The sequence below is a fragment of the Amphiura filiformis genome, chromosome 18 (assembly GCF_039555335.1).
Source record: "Amphiura filiformis chromosome 18, Afil_fr2py, whole genome shotgun sequence".
NCBI classification, from domain to species: Eukaryota; Metazoa; Echinodermata; class Ophiuroidea; order Amphilepidida; family Amphiuridae; genus Amphiura; species Amphiura filiformis.
This window is the reverse complement of record NC_092645.1, coordinates 47,281,854-47,299,891: the sequence shown is the minus strand read 5'-3', so window position 1 is coordinate 47,299,891 and position 18,038 is coordinate 47,281,854. Positions and strand designations below refer to the sequence as shown.

At 35.3% G+C, this 18,038-nt stretch overlaps 1 protein-coding gene across 1 annotated transcript in view; it reads left to right on the top strand.

Moving 5' to 3' along the window:
• LOC140138747 (uncharacterized) overlaps positions 1-18,038 on the top strand; it is a 157,404-nt gene that overhangs the window by 108,000 nt on the left and 31,366 nt on the right. The window contains exons 3-6 of the mRNA XM_072160508.1: positions 4,053-4,190; positions 9,839-9,929; positions 10,836-10,922; positions 12,320-12,382. Coding sequence (XP_072016609.1) covers positions 4,053-4,190; positions 9,839-9,929; positions 10,836-10,922; positions 12,320-12,382 — 379 coding nt within the window. The remainder of the gene's footprint in view (positions 1-4,052; positions 4,191-9,838; positions 9,930-10,835; positions 10,923-12,319; positions 12,383-18,038) is intronic.

Genomic DNA, 18,038 nt, shown 5'->3' with positions numbered 1-18,038 from the left:
GTTACATCACAACATCTCCGGCAAATTGCGTGCCACATGTTCTCGCATTTTGAAGTATATAAAAAACATCTTAATCTCTAGATAGCTTGTCATTTCATTCTATGGACATTCTTGTTGATAAGAGTACCTGGCGATGTTTTTGATTGTAAATTGGAGTACATTTCTGTCACTTAACTGACAACTGTGAATACTTGCGCATGACTTTTCATATTCGTCTGAAAGCTGACAACGTGTCGAAGTCTATAGGAAATTAACATCAGTCTCTGATAGAGTAGCACAGAATTGTCAGAATTATTCTTTGTACGTAGAGTATGTGAACAGACGAAGTGTTTGATGTGTGCCACTAGGAAGGTAGCTAGAAATTTTTCCCAGCTTTCTAAAACAATAGATAAAGTGCAATGGTTTACTACTCACGTCCCGGGGAGGGGGCACTCAACTGTAGAAGTGACGGGTATGTCCCTACCGACGTCCGAAAAAAAGGGTCGTTGGGTAGCCGATAGTATAAAACAACCGGGGATCACCATCGGGTATATTCGACTTCGAAAAATGGTTCCTAATGACAAGCACATACAAGCTGTATCAAAATGATTGGTACCCATCAGTTTTCATTGATAATTGATGAGTCTGGCACATCATAATTCAACATAAGATGCAAATAATTAGTAGATTAATTGTATAACAAGTCATAATCTATACATTCTGAACATTTCAAAAGTATCCAATGTTGCATTTGGAAGAGGCAGACTTTTCAATAAACATCAAAATTGACGGGTACCATTCATTTGGATACACCCTGTATACCGTCACTTCTAAAATTGAGTGCCAACCGGCTTTCGTTTTTCTAAACCAATATTTTAGTCAGCTTCCTTTCGTATTATGAGGTTTCCCGTCACCCAAATGTGTGATGCGATGACTGCTGGTGCTTCTCTATGCTTTAAAATTGCTAGCGACGACGGATCCAATTTTGATTGATTTATCGAGAATGAACGATTTTTGGTCAAATGCTTATCTCGTAAACTAGGATACGAATGGTTTCAATTATTTCCGTTTTCTATGTACCTTTACTCTGTTTACGAGTTGTATGTCACCTGTGATATTTGGCGTTACGAACCTAACATTTTCACAGAGATACTAAAGGACACTAGAAATGTGATATACCAGTTAAAATCCACACACTCCCTAAGGAAGACATAACCTTAATCTCCCACAAAGTGGGTGTAGATTTCAAATTGAGTCACCCATTAAGATAACCCCCATTTGAAATTCACACTCCCTGTGTGGGAGATTAAGGTCATGTCTTTCATAGGGTTTGTTTGGATTTCAACCCAATTCAGAATCTTGTGTTGAATGTCACCGATCATTCAAAAGTTTTTGTGTAAAATAGACAACGTGAAATGTTGCAGTCATTGTCGCATCATAGGATGCATTTGACATTTTATCAAAGGTGTATCAGTTTCATATAACTTGAAATACACACTATATACATCTACAAGCCCTTTGATAACATCCCAGCAAACACAAAACGTTTTCGACATCATTCGCAAAAGAATATAAAAGGTTGTCAGAAAACGTTTAAATGTCGGGTTATATAAAGGGTATATTTAGAGTATAAAACGTTTTTATAACCTTAAAAACATTTTTTGATAATCTACTGCTCAGCAAACAAAAATGTTTTACAGAAAACGTTTAAATGTCGGGTTATATAAATGGTATAAAAACATTTTAATAACATTCCAAAAACATTATTGAAAACTTGATGAAAAACTTTCTAAACAGAATGTTATTTTGGGGTTGAAAAAATGTTTTGCGAAAAATGTTTGCCCAAAATATTTTCAATAACGTTTTAAAAACGTTTTCATAACCTTTATATAACCCGACATTTAAATGTTATTAAAAGGTTTTGACAAAAACATTCTAAGAACATTTCTGTGTTTGCTGGGTTCAAATATTTCAACATAATGTTATTTAGTATTGACACAATATTTGGCAAAAATGTTTGCAAAAATAGTTTACAATAATATTTTTTGAAAACATTTCAAAATATTGTTGTAGTGTGTTTTCATACAAAACGTTTTAAAACGTTAGATTGATCTTTATATAACCTGACATTTTAATGTTATTAAAACGTTTTTACCTAAACCAAAAGCCAAAATATAACTTATTTAAAACGTTTTTAAAACGTTTGTGTGTTTGCTGGGATACAACCTATTTAAGGATAGACGAAGTATTGTTGGTCGAAGCAGCAAAAAATCGATTTTCATTATCTAAATCAATATATTATTGCAAAAGAACACATTGATGTTTTGCAAAAGTTCATTTTACAAACCATATACTTTGAAAACGTGTTTGATTTATTGTTGTGAATGAGTTATGTACGTTTTACAAATGCGTTGTTGTTTCAACCATCTTAACAACATAACTCAAGAACCACAGAACCTACAAATGTATATCTGTGATATTTGAATTCTTCTATACACTCGTAATGCAATGATAATTGCAATTTTTGTCAAAGCTTACTACCCTTCGCAAGATGCTGTGAACTCATCATCATCATCATCATCATCAGTCGGCTGCGGAGCAGGCGACTACAAGCTTTCTCCAACTAATGCGATCTTGGGCAAGCGAAACAATTTTGTATGGCTGCAGCATCCCTTCAGTATCTCTTAGTTTGCTGTGAACTACCAAATCGCAAGAGTTTAAAATAGTTGCTAAACCTTAAGGGGGTACTACATCCCTCGATAAATTTGTGTCTATTTTTGCATTTTCTCAAAAACTAATAACACAGTGGTAATAAAAATTATGTATATTATAGGGGCATGGAATCCAATTACTACACTGGAATTTCAGTGACCCAAGACATGCGGTTCGCTAATTATGATAAGAAATAAGGTACCGCTATGATGTACCTCAATTCCTATCATATTACACTGATTCGGGCATACCCTGGGTAAAGATAATAAATAATAAAAATCACTTGTCTTGAGTCACTGATATTTCAGTGTAGTAATTGGATTCCTTGCCCCAATAATATACATAACTTTTGTTTCCAGTGTGTTATTATTTTTTGAGAAAAATGCAAAAATAGTCGCAATTTACCACAGGTGTAGTACCCCTTAATGTTATATAGCATATATCTCCCCTGGATTTAGTCCTTGCCAGTTACCATTCACATGAGATGTGAATCACCCCCACCCACATGTTGATGGAAGATTATAAGTACATATTTAGTGGCCACAAGTTAAATAATATTTTGCTTCGTATCCTGTGGATGGTTTGAATCTCGTGTCTTGAATGAATATTTGCTCGTATTATATCAACATCTTTATTTACTCGTATTATAACAACATCTTTATTTGCCGGTATTATGCCAACATCTTTAACCACAACCGGGAAAACACTCTAGTGTCAATATTGTATGTACATTATGACCAGAAATGCAACTAGGAAAACGCAAATAAGTATAATTTTTGACTTTGATGTATTTTGCTTAACTAATTCTAAACTTATAAGTCATGCACATAAACATCTTGTCGTATGTTTTGCATTGTATTTGACAAGCGCTCTTTCTTTCCATTGTATGTGCTACTACTAGTCAATCATGATTTGTACTGAGCTCAACAAAAGCGCGAATCATAGTTTGTATTCGTGAAGAGATTCATCAGGTTGGTAGAGAATCATATTTGAAGCTTTTATCTTACAACAAAATCACAATATTGACACAAACCCGACAGTTTTGTAAGTCATTGTCGTCTTCATAGTGATTGGTATCCCATTATCGTCTCTGTTTGGTAACACAATACTGGGAACACGGGATGGAGCTGTATTATAATATTGCAGAGAAGACCAATTACTTAAGACGTATGTCCTACGAAACTGTCAAGTCATATCAACATTTTGGTTTTTAAGATGGAAACACCAAAAATCATAATTTGTGTGTCACATATTATTATTATATGAAGCCATTTTTTTAATTTGTACTTGCTTTGAAAAAAGCTTTTGATTATGATGATCTCATTACAGTGTATATTGTTCTTTGTATGTTTCAACCACAGGCAGGACGAGTTACATGTACTATGGCAGAAGCTAAGACATGATGAACCAGAACTTCTCATCACATTCCAGAATTTCTTATCGAAAGCCGTCCTTGAGATTGAACATCAAAGCAACAAATGCGATTCAGTAGTCAAAACGTAAGTACTTGATAAGTAAATGAAGAAATATAAAAGATGTATAGGATAGTCAACCATCAATCAATCAATCAATCAATCAATCAATCAGTCAGTCAGTCAGTCAGTCAGTCAGTCAGTCAGTCAGTCGGTCAGTCAGTCAATCAGTCAATCAGTCAATCAATCAATCAATCAATTAAAGGGTAAATACGTAATGCATCATTGTACACCTGAAGGGTAATTGAATATAACGTAAAAGACATTAGTTCGCTTCAAGTTTGGTTGTGAAATCAATGCTCATTCGGGTTGCGCCGCAAGCGCAGTGGCGGCGCTAAGGAGACAAGGGCATTCCGCCCCCCCGGTTTCCCAAATCCACTTTTGAGGCAAAACCCCAATTTTTAAGTACATTTCCACTTTTTGCGGACATTTTGCGCCAAATTTGTCGACTCTGACCCCCTGAAATTCACTTTGTTTGGTTACTGGCCAGTGTTTTGAGTAGAGTATTGAAGTAATATTGTGTGCAATTTTGCATCATTTTTATGGACAGGATTTTAAGATATGACCTTGTGAAAAATTATTCTTTTTGAGCCAAGTTTATAATTAGGATGAAAAATTCATACAGTTGGAAAGTAAGCGGCAGAATGCACGTATATTACAATTGCCTTAGAATATATTAAGCAAATAATCAAACTTTTGGTTCAGACACTTTACAGAGTCCGCAGCTTGTCTTCAGGGATTAAGAGAGGCTGTGGAGGCGGTCGTCTCGATCTCCAGAGCATCAATCTCATTTGAACAAGACATAATATATAATTAAATAATATTTGAAAGGTGTCAACGTGTGCAGCCTTTCGGGTATCCTATAATTAATTCCTCTAGTCTCTTATATTAAAATACAGTTTCATTTTCGTGATTATATAATAGAGAAATGATCCCAGCAAATTATTTCAGAATTTCTTCAGAATTTTCTCCGACAACATTGCATTTTCTTCTTCTTCTTCTCCTTCTTCTTCTTCTACTTATTTCTCTTCTTTCCTCCGCTTCCACTTCTTCCTCCCCTCCTCTTCTTCTTCTCGTTCTTCATCTTCCTCTTCTTCCTTTTCTACTTCTTCTTTCCCTTATTGTTATTATTTGTTTGTTTGTTGTCGTTTTAAACATTGTTAATGGTGGTATTTGTTTTACATTGGAACGTATTGAACAGAGACAAGAGCGTAGGTCTCAGCGTCTACCCAGCAAACACAAAAATATTCTTAAAACGTTTTTCCAAAACGTTTTAGTAACATTTAAATGACGGTTTATATTAAGGTCATGAAAACGTTTTTAAAACGTTATTTTTAAATATTTTGGACAAATTTTTTTGCAAAATATATTGTCATATTAATTAATATTCTGTTTACAATGTTTTGCATCAAGTGTTTTTTACTTAAAACGTTTTTTTCATACCCTTTTTACAACCTGACAATTTAACGTTTTCTGTCTAACGTTTTGTGTTTTGTGAGTATCTCTCTCTTTACAGATCTCTGTATCTAATTCATTCTTAATGTAATCGTCTTTGGTGTCAGCGCGTTATGTTGACCACAAGTAGATCCCAACTAAATAAATGACTTTCATTTGCAAATAAAACCCATTATAGTTTTATTGCTTGACATTTTGACTAATCAAGAAAGCGAAAAAACTAATCAAAAGTATTAAATTTTGTGGCATTCTCGCACGTCTATAATTGCAGTTTGAGTTTGACAGGACTTGAAATCAATTCACGTGGGTCGCATCGTGACCAAATTAACTGAAGGATATAAGCAGACCCTTTGGGAATATCTGACGGGAATATCTCCCCTCATCCTTTTACGTATTCAGTCTCAAGTTTCCTCTCTAAACACGAGCATTCAATACCATCATGGAAAAAAGTACCAATTTTTAACAATTTAAGGTGGTACTACACCCCTGATAAATCTTGTGACTGATTTTGCATTTTTCTCAAAAGATAACTACACACTGGTAACAAAAGTTATGTATATTGTGTATATTATAGGGGCAAGGAATCCAATTACTTCACTGAAATTTCAGTGCTTCAAGTCAAGTGGTTCATTATGTAAAGAAATGAGGTACATTCTAGCGGTACCTCTTTTCTTATCATATATAACGTACCGCTTGTCTTGAGTCACTGACATTCCAGTGTAGTAACTGGATTCCTTGCCCCTATACTATATACAGAGCTTTTGTTACCAGTGTGTTATTATTTTTTGAGAAAAATGCTAAAATAATCAAAAATTTATCAAGGGGTATAGTACCACCTTAAGTCCATACCTAAATGACCATCTCGCTAGCCTCTAGTGCTTACCTTCAAGTGTCCAGTATGGCGCCACAAGGAAGAATATTATTACGTGACGTAAATGTGATGTTAATTGCTCTATCTTTTATTGCTTTGTTTTGCGAATTCTCAAAACAGTATCATTAGATCCGGAAGATCTGGCGCCAAATTACATCTCCGTGGATATTGTCCACTTTACAAAAAGTGCGATGACATTACCTATTCATAGTGCAATAACGCAATGCAGCACATGAACCTTTAATACTAATAGTCTGGTAGATGTATACAAAAACAATGGGTATACCTGGACAAAATTGGAACATTATCTCTAAAAGTACATGTAGCCTACCTCCCCAACAACATAACAATAAAAGGAGAAAAAACGAGGTAGAGAAAAAATTATAATTTGCATACAACAAAAATTGCACCTTTTTTATGCATGGCTATAGAATTTTATACCATTTTATACCAAAATCTTAGCACCCAGTGAGTGTAGATTTCAAATGGAGTCACCCATTCAGGTAACTCCATTTGAAATTCTCACTCCCTGTGAAGGAGATTGAGGCACGTGTATGTCTTCCATAGAGGGCGTATGGATTTCAACTAGAATAGCCCAATGCCGATGACCCACTTCTCTTTCCTTGAAAATCATTTTCAAACTCAATTAAAGGTCCGTAACCCGATCGACAGCATCATCCCCCCGATTTTTTTCATTGTTGATGAGGTTTTGGTATCACATAATATATACTATTTTTCTCATTACTATCCTGAAATTTGACGCTCCAAGTCGATGTATTTCCGGAGAAATCATGAAACACAGCGGTTTTTACAGGTTACCAGTTGTTCGCATTTTACACGACACGGGAGTTTTGGGTAGTCATAGAATGAAATCGGAATAGATTCGGAAGACTTCACCCCAGTACCAATTCGTCCGCAAAAATACATCACAAATAGGCCCCCTAATGTCAAACTATAGATGGCGCTATAATGATATAAAACAAAAAACAAAAATAAAGAAATACATAAGAGGCGAAATAAATAAGGAAACATGACCTATATTGTCAAGCATGATACGAGGAATATGAAAAAAATTATGAGAGCACCTCCCCCCCATTAAAAAAATTAGTTAAAAAATAAAACAAAGAAAAATCATAAATATGTTAAAATGTGCATCATATAGCTAAAAATAAAGAAATAATTAAGCGAAGTAAATACAGCATGGGCTATCTTGTCAAGAATGATAATGAGCGCAGTGATATGTAATGTTTTTTAAGATTAATCAGTATGAATAGAGGGTATAAAAGTGTACAGGGGCGAGCCGGTTTGCAGTGCCAAGGCGAACACTTCCTGTTTCCACCGGGACATGCGCTCGGCCGTTGTTTCGGGATGCCTGACCAGAATGCAATTCACGCGTACCAGTGTATTGGCTTGCTAATATGCTAATTATTCACATTTATGCTGAAATTGTTCCCGTTTTCTCACATAGATTGATAAAGGGGACAATATTTGACATTGTATGTAAGTTTGAAGAGAATCCATATCCTAAACCGATAGGGTTACCCCCCTTTAAGGCAAAACGACACCAAGCCTTTTCTTATCGTACTGCCGTAAGTTAGAGGCTTTTATCTGGCCTCTATTTCTCTTGGCTATATTCATTAACACCATGCACTTACCCTCCCAAGTGGACATGTATTATCTGTAAAGAAATCACATAGTATTTACAGCATTTTGACTTGGGACGCATATAATGTACAACCTATATGGTTATAGTTTAAGACGAACACTCGAGCTTCGCAAAATGGCTTGTTCACACGGCAGTAGCACACGGGGACCACTCGGGGGTCACTCGGAAAATCGCAAAATCCAATTTATTGGGGATAAATTTAGGGACAAAGTTATATATAGGATTGGGATCCTCAAGATAAGAATTTCCCCAAGTTTCTGCTTGAGATCCGCGTTGCTTAAAGGAAATCTGTACCATAAACTAATCAATGGCTATATAGTTGCAGTAATAATAAAAACGACAAACAGTAAAAGTCCCAAGCTTATATACGTCCAAATAAAGGAGAAATACTTAATTCCTTACGACAATCAGCGATCAGTTTGTAATCCATGGTGGCGGCCATATTGATACCCGATGTATTTTATTACGCTGTAACGGTACCCCGATTTTGAAACCAGCGAAATCCGTGCCACCAGCCTCGTCTCTCGTGAACTTTGGTGACACGAAGCGAATACTACCAAAGTTCAGATTCAACATTCGTTCAAAAGAAAACGTGACAATTTTTACCCATAAAACTACAGAAGAACATAAAAAATGTATTTTAAGTAATATTTATGATCAACAATGTCTTTTGAGAACGAAAAGTAAAAACAGCACTAAAAACCAAAATTCGCTGTGGGGTCGCGAATGCCATAGCAACACACGCTCGCAGCGGGTCTGTGTGAAAGGTTACACTACCGCTTGTGGCAGAAAGGATTCGCAAGCAGCTATCATGGCGGCTTCCATGAATCGCAGAAACGAAGGATTAAAAGTGTTTTTTCTTTGTTAGGAATATTCCGAAATTCATATAGACCGTCTGGTATGTTTAATTTAGGGGTATATAACTATATTAGCCATTGATTAGTTTATGGTACAGATTTCCTTTAAGGGTTGAAAGTATTGTCGGTCAAGCCAGCCGAAAAGATCGATATTCATTGTCTAAATCAATATTTTATTGAAAAATAACACCCAGATGTTTTGCAGAAGTCAACTTGTTTGAATTATTGTTGTTAATGAGTCATGTACGTTTTACAAAAGTGTTGTTGTATTAGCACTCTTTACAACATAACTCAAGAACCACAGGACCTACAAAAGTATCCTATGTGATATTTTCATCCTTCTTCATGCTCGCTATGAAATGATCAATGCAATTTTTGCCAAAGCTCACTAACATTCGCAGGATGCTGTGAACTACCAAATCGCAACAGTTGAAAATAATTGAGTTACTGACCTGAAGCCAAAGCACTCCATAGATATACTGTTGTAAAGTATACCCTTAAAGTAAAACACATTATAGGCTGGTAATTATCAAAGCAGTTGCTGTTTTTTTACTTGTGAAGACAGAATTTATACTCTGCTGGTCATCCTATAGACGAGAAAATTAAAAGCTGCGTCTCGTGTTACTAACTAATACGCTAATGTTCTGAAATACACTTAGCACCTGGGTATAGAGCTTTAAAAAGGACCTAAAAGGACTTGTCAATACTACAAAGCATCAAACTTTTCATTGGATTTAGAGAACAAATTTGTGCGTCTATTATACGTTTTTTTATACGTTTCTTGTAGTAACATTAATTTTTAATTTTTTTTATTCTGATGACACAGGAAAAATGGCATCCACACAGACGAGATCCGAAAACTATACGAAGAAATGGAAAACCTGTTAACACAAGAAAGAGAACGACTCAAAAGAAGGGTGGGTTGTTTATTGGCTTGCTTGATTGCATAGGTCAATTCTTCTAGTTGGACTCCCGTAATGGCTCTCCAAACTGCTTTATCTAGCATACAGTTTTTGATGTCTAGTTCTGTTAGTCTTGTATCTTCTTGATGTAATCCTTCTTAGGTGGGCCTCTTGCTCGCTTTCCGTATTTGAGCTGTCATATGAGAACACTTGAAGCTGCTTTTACTTCGCTTCTTGCCCCTGGCTCCTTGCACAGTGACCCTCAAACTTTAACCTTCTAATCCTGAGTTTCTCTAAGATTGGCAACAGTTTCCCATACAGTTCTTTATTGGTGGTGTGTGTTTGCCATGACACGTCTAGTGCCTTCCGCAAGAGAGGGTGGGTAGGCATATTTTAGTCGCCCTATGTTCCATGTTTTATGAAAATATTATGGCCTTACATTTCAGAAAACAGTAGGACCTTCCAGGAATACCCTGTTCTTTACAATACGTCCAAATCCCTGTAAAGGAACACTGTTAAACTTAAGTTAGTCAAAAAAAGGGTCTAATTCGTTTTTATTTTCGACTAACTAAAATTAGTCATACAATATTTTTTTTAATTCAAAGAAAATAATGCTGAAATTGTGTATTTATAATTCTAAAAGAACAGTAATATCATTTCACATTAATTTGCATCATTTCAACATATTTTCATGACTTATAATATTCAATCAATGTAAAGAATAAGAAATTGCATGACTAAAGGCGAATTTATGACTTCACGATTTATCGAGATTTAATTAGTCATATACGTGCATAACTAATTGATTACTAATTGAATGACTAATTAAATGACTAATTATTTATCGAAAATCAGATTTTTAATAAAGAATTATAGTCATTTAATTAGTCATTTAATTTATTATTGTATTTTTTGTTCTAGTACGAGGCTGAGATGCAGGAAGAACTTGATCGTTGGTTAGAAATGAAAGACGTGGAAATCAAAGAGTTGGCTCATAAAAAGAGAGAGGTGAGAATAAATCGGGGTGGGGTTGTTAGTAGAAATGGATGTATGACCTGCTAGCTTTGGGCGCATGCTTAGACTTATTTGTATAGCTTTGTGTTGCAATTTACAGAAAACTTATTTAAAGATGTAATGTTTTTTCCACGTTTTTTTCCAAAAATCAGGAGAAAGTTAATATTCTTTCATGTGTTAATTTTGGCAAATTTGCGAACATTTTCCAGAATTAGCGAAATTGACAATAATTTTGAATTAAAATAATGGAAAATTATATGAGTTTCCTTTTCATTTATTTTGTCTATTTTTAATCGATCAAACAAATGTACTACATGATTATTGTAAAATTATATGTAGCGTGTGTTAATTGTATTACCACAAAATAAAACAATGAATATACGATCGATCGATCCATCAATCGATCAACCATATCAAGACATATCAATAATCATGATAATATAAATTTATTTAATTGATGTTGAAATTAAAAGACATCAGTGAAATTATGAAAAGTTTATAAAAGGTAATAAATAAATAAGAACATAATTATTATTTCATTATAAAAAGAAGTTGTGTCAAACAAAACGTACCCGGAAGAAAAATACACAATCACATAATTATCAAGCCGTCAGAACTAATATAATTCTAAATAACCGAATGAAAGCAATGGTTGATAGAACAAAATAAATATCAGTGAATAAAACTGCCTATAGCATAAAACCTTAATAGTTTATATCATGTTTAAATGTAATAACGTCTGTCAAATTCTATTTTCCAGTGAATGGTTTACATAATTTTTAAGAATATTGCATAAGTCGCATATCGTATATTGATATTAGTTCCATAGGTGAATGTATATATTGCTACAGGGTGTCCTTGAAAGAACTGTATCGTCGGAAACTGACATTTTTTTTTTTCACTTTAACGAATAAACCAAACATAAATAAATAACCGATGGGGCTAGGAATATATCAGCTATCACATACTTTTTAAATTTTGACAATTGACCGCTCTATTTTGGTAAAACAAGAATGTTATTACCTCATTTTCAATCGTTTCCACGGAGTCAAATATCTATCTATGACAATAGACACCTCATGCGCTAATGATGCGCAGTGATTAGCACTCCAAATACAGATCATCGATTGATATTTGAATCCGTGGAAAGGTTTGAAAATGAGGGAGTTTCGTAAAAATCTTACATTTCAAGACTGGTGTGGTTCATTGTCAAAATGTCAAAAGTATGTGATATCTGATTTATTCCCCAACCGGGTTCCCCAACCACACCTTATTTAATTAATACCCAAACAAGTAAGTTCCGACGATACAGTTCTTTCAGGGACACCCTGTAGAGTTGCATACTTGCAAAAACATGTGAACTCATCCTAGCTTATTTTATTCATTTTCAGTTGGAGCGATCTGTGGAAAACCTGGACAAAAAAGCCTACGAGAAAACAGTGCAAAATCAACAGGTGGGTGTCCATTGGCTATTGTATTTGAAATCTGTTATCCCCCTGTGAAATATTAAAGAAAGGTCTTCCACAGAGGGATTATGTTTTTCAAATGGAATTGGCTATGGTTAATTGTTTTGAAATTCATTACTCCCCCTGTATATGGAATCTTCCACAACTGGGGTGAGTATTTCAAATAGAAGTTGCCCAATTGTCTATTCTATATGAAAGAGATACTCCCTCTGTGGAATCTGCAAAATCTTTCATTGGGGAATTGTGGACTTCAAATCGAATAATTCATATATAGAGAAAGCCACGCCAGAGCAGAGCAGTTCTTCTGGGTTATCAAATTAATCTGCGACAAAGTTATCTCTTAATTTGACAGGTGCTAATTGATGTTTTAATGTAATTGCATTAATTAGCACCTGACAAATAATTCAGAGTTAACCTTGTCATCGGATTTATTTGATCACCAGGCAGGTTTGGTTCACCCCAGAAGACAGAAGAACTGCTTTGGCAGGGATCCCTCTTTAAGTGATAAAAGTCACACCACTATACAACTGGTCTTCTAGAGAACCGATACACTGCAAAAACACTGTTTAGACAATGAAGGCAAGAATGTGTTTAGAAACGTTAAGGGATCTAAAATGAGCGTTTATTGCTTTTCGACAGTATTTTTTGTGGGACATGAGAGCACCTCAGACCTATCGAATTGCATTCTGAATACGAAGCATGTCTTTCTGATATCAAATAATTTTCATTTTTTGAAAATTACAATATAATACAAATTTTATGACAAATTATAAAACTTTGATATTTTTCAAATTTTTGATATATAACAGTCCTCGAAGTAAATTATATGAATCTAATGACATATTCTTAAAGTGTATGTAGCAGGAGGAAAAGCCGACGGTCAATTGAAAATTTTGACCTTTCATATTGAAGATATGGATTTTTTCCCCAAAAGACCTAATTTTTTTGGTGTTTTGGGAAAAAAATCCATATCTTCAATACGAAAGGTCAAAATTTCAATTGATCGTCGGCTTTTCATCCCACCTACATACACTTTAAGTATAAATCATCAGATTTATAAAGTTTACTTCAAGTACTGTTAAATATCAAAAATATCAATTTTAATGATTTGCCATAAAATGTGTATTAAATTGCGAATTTCAAAAATCAAAATTATTTGATATCAGAATGACATTCTTCGTATTCAGAATGCAATTCGATATGTCTGATGTGCTCTAATGTCCCACAATAAATACTGTCCAAACGTTCATACCCCAGCCCTTAAGTTTAGAATATGGATAACAGATGTTCAGAAATTGAATACCATCACTGACCAATGTTCAGAAATTTGACAAATAATGTTTAGCCGCTAAACGTGTTTAGAAAAGAGAAGGCAAAGTGTTTAGAAAAGTATTGTAAAGCACTGTTTTCTCAGTGTACAGGGCTCGCAAGTTCCCCCTAAGTTTTGTATGAAAATAATATTGGTAGAAACTGAATTTGGTTATTAAATTGTTTTCAAACAATACATACATATGGAACATATATTTGTAATGTTTAGACATCTGATATTGTAATCAGCCAAATTCGTTGCTTTTGTAGAAAATATCATTTCCTGACAGTTGTTACTTATATGATTTCATAATATTTGTCAGCAAATAAACATTGTGTAATCGAAATCATAGATTACGGCTTTAAACCGTGAAAAATAACAAGTTTCTCTTCTTTTATTATTACGGAAATGACAAGGTTATTATTTTCACCTTTCTGGGTGTAAAACCTCCTCAGGGCGTGACGTTGCTTTCCTGTTTTAATCATTGCATGTCTCTCCACTGTCCTCCCCACATAATAGTTGTTATATATCTACCTTAATTGTTTAAAATCAAAATAGTGTAAAAAGCTAGGGTTTTGTATAACATGTGTGTGTAGGTGTGATTTTTACTTTCCTCTTTTAAAGAAGAGGAATTAAATAAGATTTCCATATAGGATTAGGTAAATCGCTAACCTTTGAAACGTCTAATTTTATATTATGATAGACATTGATGAGTGACATTTTATATTATCAAAAGTTGTTGACGACAGGGCAAAAACATGTAGCATATCAATTGGTAAACGCTCTTTAGCAAAGTCATAGTTCATTGAATTTATAACCGTATGACAAAACAGGCGAAAGATTTGCAATTTAAAGAGAATTGGCCATTGCTCATCCTAATGTAGCTAGTATGTGACCAATATACATGTGCTCTTTCATTTAATGACATAAATGTTGAAAAAATATTTAAAGGGATACTTGAGGTTTTGACTTTTAAAACCTACATTTTGGTCAAAAGTTGTGCTTGGATAGGTAGTTTTCAAAAGATTTACTACATTCGCCTTGCTATAATATTGAATTGCGTTATCTGTTGACCTAATGTAAAAAAGTGGTTTTAGGGGAAGTGTTAGCTTTCGTTCGATATGAAAAATGTTCTGATTGGATAAAGGGAACACTTGCGGTTTTGGCAAAAACCAATCACAGATGTCTATTTTCCACTGTATCTCACACAGCTCTTATGATGCCATGCACTCAACCGTGTAGTATAGCACAGACTGCGTGGAGACTAGAGTCGCTGTGCTGGAAATTTCTGTGTACTCGGGTGCATCGAGGTGGAAACTGTGTGTAGATGCATTTATAAGAGAATCGTGTTATAGTCGAACCGTTTCATATGCTAATTAAGTATTATGTGATTGATTAAATGATAAAGGTAAATTGATTATTTTGATCAAAATTTGTTGTCACTTTCAATTCCCAAGAGCACTATGTTTCTATTGAGCTTACACATGTTTTTGTTTAATTTTTGTTTGTCGAACTCTTTCTTAATAAAAGCGAGTATGATGCTTTGACGGATTAAATAACATTATATGCCGGCCACTTTAGATTAGTTAGATTTTCTAAAGCGGGTCGTGGCTTATATTTTGGTATTCTAATTTCTACTATTGTCAAGCATGAAAGGTACGAGCCAGATCAACTAAATACATCTGTTCCATACGTTACCGACCCTTAAACAATTTGGTATATTTCACCAATATCGCAATGCTTCCAGCATGACACTTGTCACGAACTATCAACATTTAAGCTTTCCCTCAGGCGAAGGTCACTTACTGGAAAGCTGGACTGAAAATCATCATCTATAGCCTAATTAACGGATTCACCATTGAGTCATATTTCCCATGGCTGTAATTATGAGCAACTGGTACGCTAAACTGATAATCACACATGAATATTCGTTGGGCAACTACAGCTGTCAAATCGTGACGGTTATAGTCCGTATAAAACTGAAATGGTATAAAGGGATGGACATGTAACGTAATGTTTGGATGGTTGAAATATCACGCGTTTCATTTTCGATTTTGCTAAATTTGAATGCAAGTTGAGCTTGCCATGGAACAAATGAAAAATGCTAAGTCACCTGGCATTGATAATGTAGCTTCTGAGTTGTGGAAGGCAACTGGGAAAGAAGGATAGACCTAATGTGGCGTCTATGTGGTATCATCTGGAAAAAGAAGAAATGGCCGAGAGACTGGTGCAGGGCAGTATTTATTCCACTGCCAAAGAAGGAAATTTGAAAGAGTGTGCCAATCACCGGACCATCAGCCTGATTTGTCATGCAAGTAAAGTGCTTCTGAAGATCATCATCAAGAGAATGAAGAACAAAATGGAGCAGGACATATCTGATGAGCAGGCAGGATTTCGTGAAGGAATGGGTACTAGGGACCAAATTGTCAATATCAGGAATGTGATTGAGAAATGCAGAGAGCATAGACCTCCTCTTTACATGTGCTTCATAGATTACAGTAAAGCTTTTGACTGTGTTAGCCACCCTCAGATGTGGAAAACTATGAAAAAGATGGGGTTTCCAAGTCATCTTGTGGATCTGATCAGCTGCTTATATGAAGACCAAGAATCGGCAGTCAGAACAAGAAGCGGAGACACAGATTGGTTCAAGATTGGAAGAGGCTTACGACAGGGCTGTGTGATATCACCAAACCTATTTAACATCTACTCTGAAGACATAATGAGAACAGCTTTGGAGGGGTTTGAAGGTGGAGTGAAGTTTGGCGGTACAAGAATTACTAACCTGAGGTACGCCGATGATACCACTCTTATTTGTAGCAGCAGAGTAGAGCTGATTGATCTTTTGAAGCGCATTCAAAGAGGCCAGTGAAGAAAAACACCTTCTCCTGAACACAAAGAAGACAAAAATAATGGTTGTAGACAGAGAGAGAAAAAGTGATGAGTTTGTGATAGATGGACAGCAGATTGAGGAGGTGAAGCAATTTGAATATCTGGGTTCAATGATTAACAATAGTGGTGACAGCACAACTGAAATTAAGAGAAGACTGGCTATTGCAAGGACAACTGTGCAGGGCATGTCAAGCATATGGAAAAGCAGAGGCCTATCCATTGACCTCAAGGTACGCCTACTTCGTGCAACTGTGTTTTCCATTGCCACTTATGGATGCGAGTCTTGGGCTATGACCAAGAATGATAGGAAAAGAGTAGATGCTTTTGAGATGTGGTGTTACAGGAGGCTTCTACGAGTGACATGGAAAGACAGGAGAACAAATTCCTGGATCCTTGACAAGATTGGTACAAGTCTAACCATCAGAAGCGGCATAATGGAGAGAAAGCTGAAGTACTTTGGCCATATTGTCAGGAAACATGGAGGTGTAGAAAAACAGATTTTGCAAGGGGCCATGGAAGGCAAACGAGGAAGAGGACGTCCACCAACATCTTGGACTAATGACGTGAAGCTGGTTTCTAACCAGGGAATGCAAGGTGCAACACACTTGGCATCGGATCGAGTGAGATGGCGTACTCTTGTGAAGACCACAGCAGCGCTACACAGCGCCACCTGACAGAGAGAGAGAGAGAGAGAGAATGCAAAAATATATAACTCTCAAAACGAAATTTAAAAAATTCAGAATTGTAACTTTTCATGATCATTTGGTATCAGCATGAAAATGCATTAAAATGAGTACAAACAAGCCTAGTATTGGTTCAGTGGTTCGTACGATACGTCTTAATATTTTGATAAATTATCTCAAAACTTGGGACTGTTTATGTTCAAACCTACTTCCAGCACGCAGTGCATTTATATGGATGCATTGAGAAATTCAAAAGGCCATTATCCAGTTTTAGGCAACCCAGATTCAAGATTCAGTCACAGAGCTTGGGAAAGTTGTATTTCCCAAATGAAACGGTGATTGTAAAACCCATGATGTCGTTTAACACTTTTTGAAACATCTCGTTTCTTATTCTGCCCACGAGTGTCTACTTTTGACAGTTACCAACAAACGCTGGTAAATAAAATTGTTTTCCCATGCAGAAATCAAGGAAATTATTTTGACTCGAATCAAACAGCGTATATTATCCGTTGTTGACCATGCATTGAAGACTTGAAATTAGGATCCAATTTCATTCCAAAAGGGCAATACTCTTTCAACAACAACAACAACAGCTCTTGCTATAAATAATCCATTAGCTTATAAGGTATAGCATTTCTACGAAATAACTCAAAGATTAAAGTTTTGGTAATCAAAATTGTTTTCATATCGGGACGAGCAGAGGATGATTTTTAAATCGTGGTGGGAAGTGCTTAAAAGCACTTCCCACCACGCCACTGTGTTG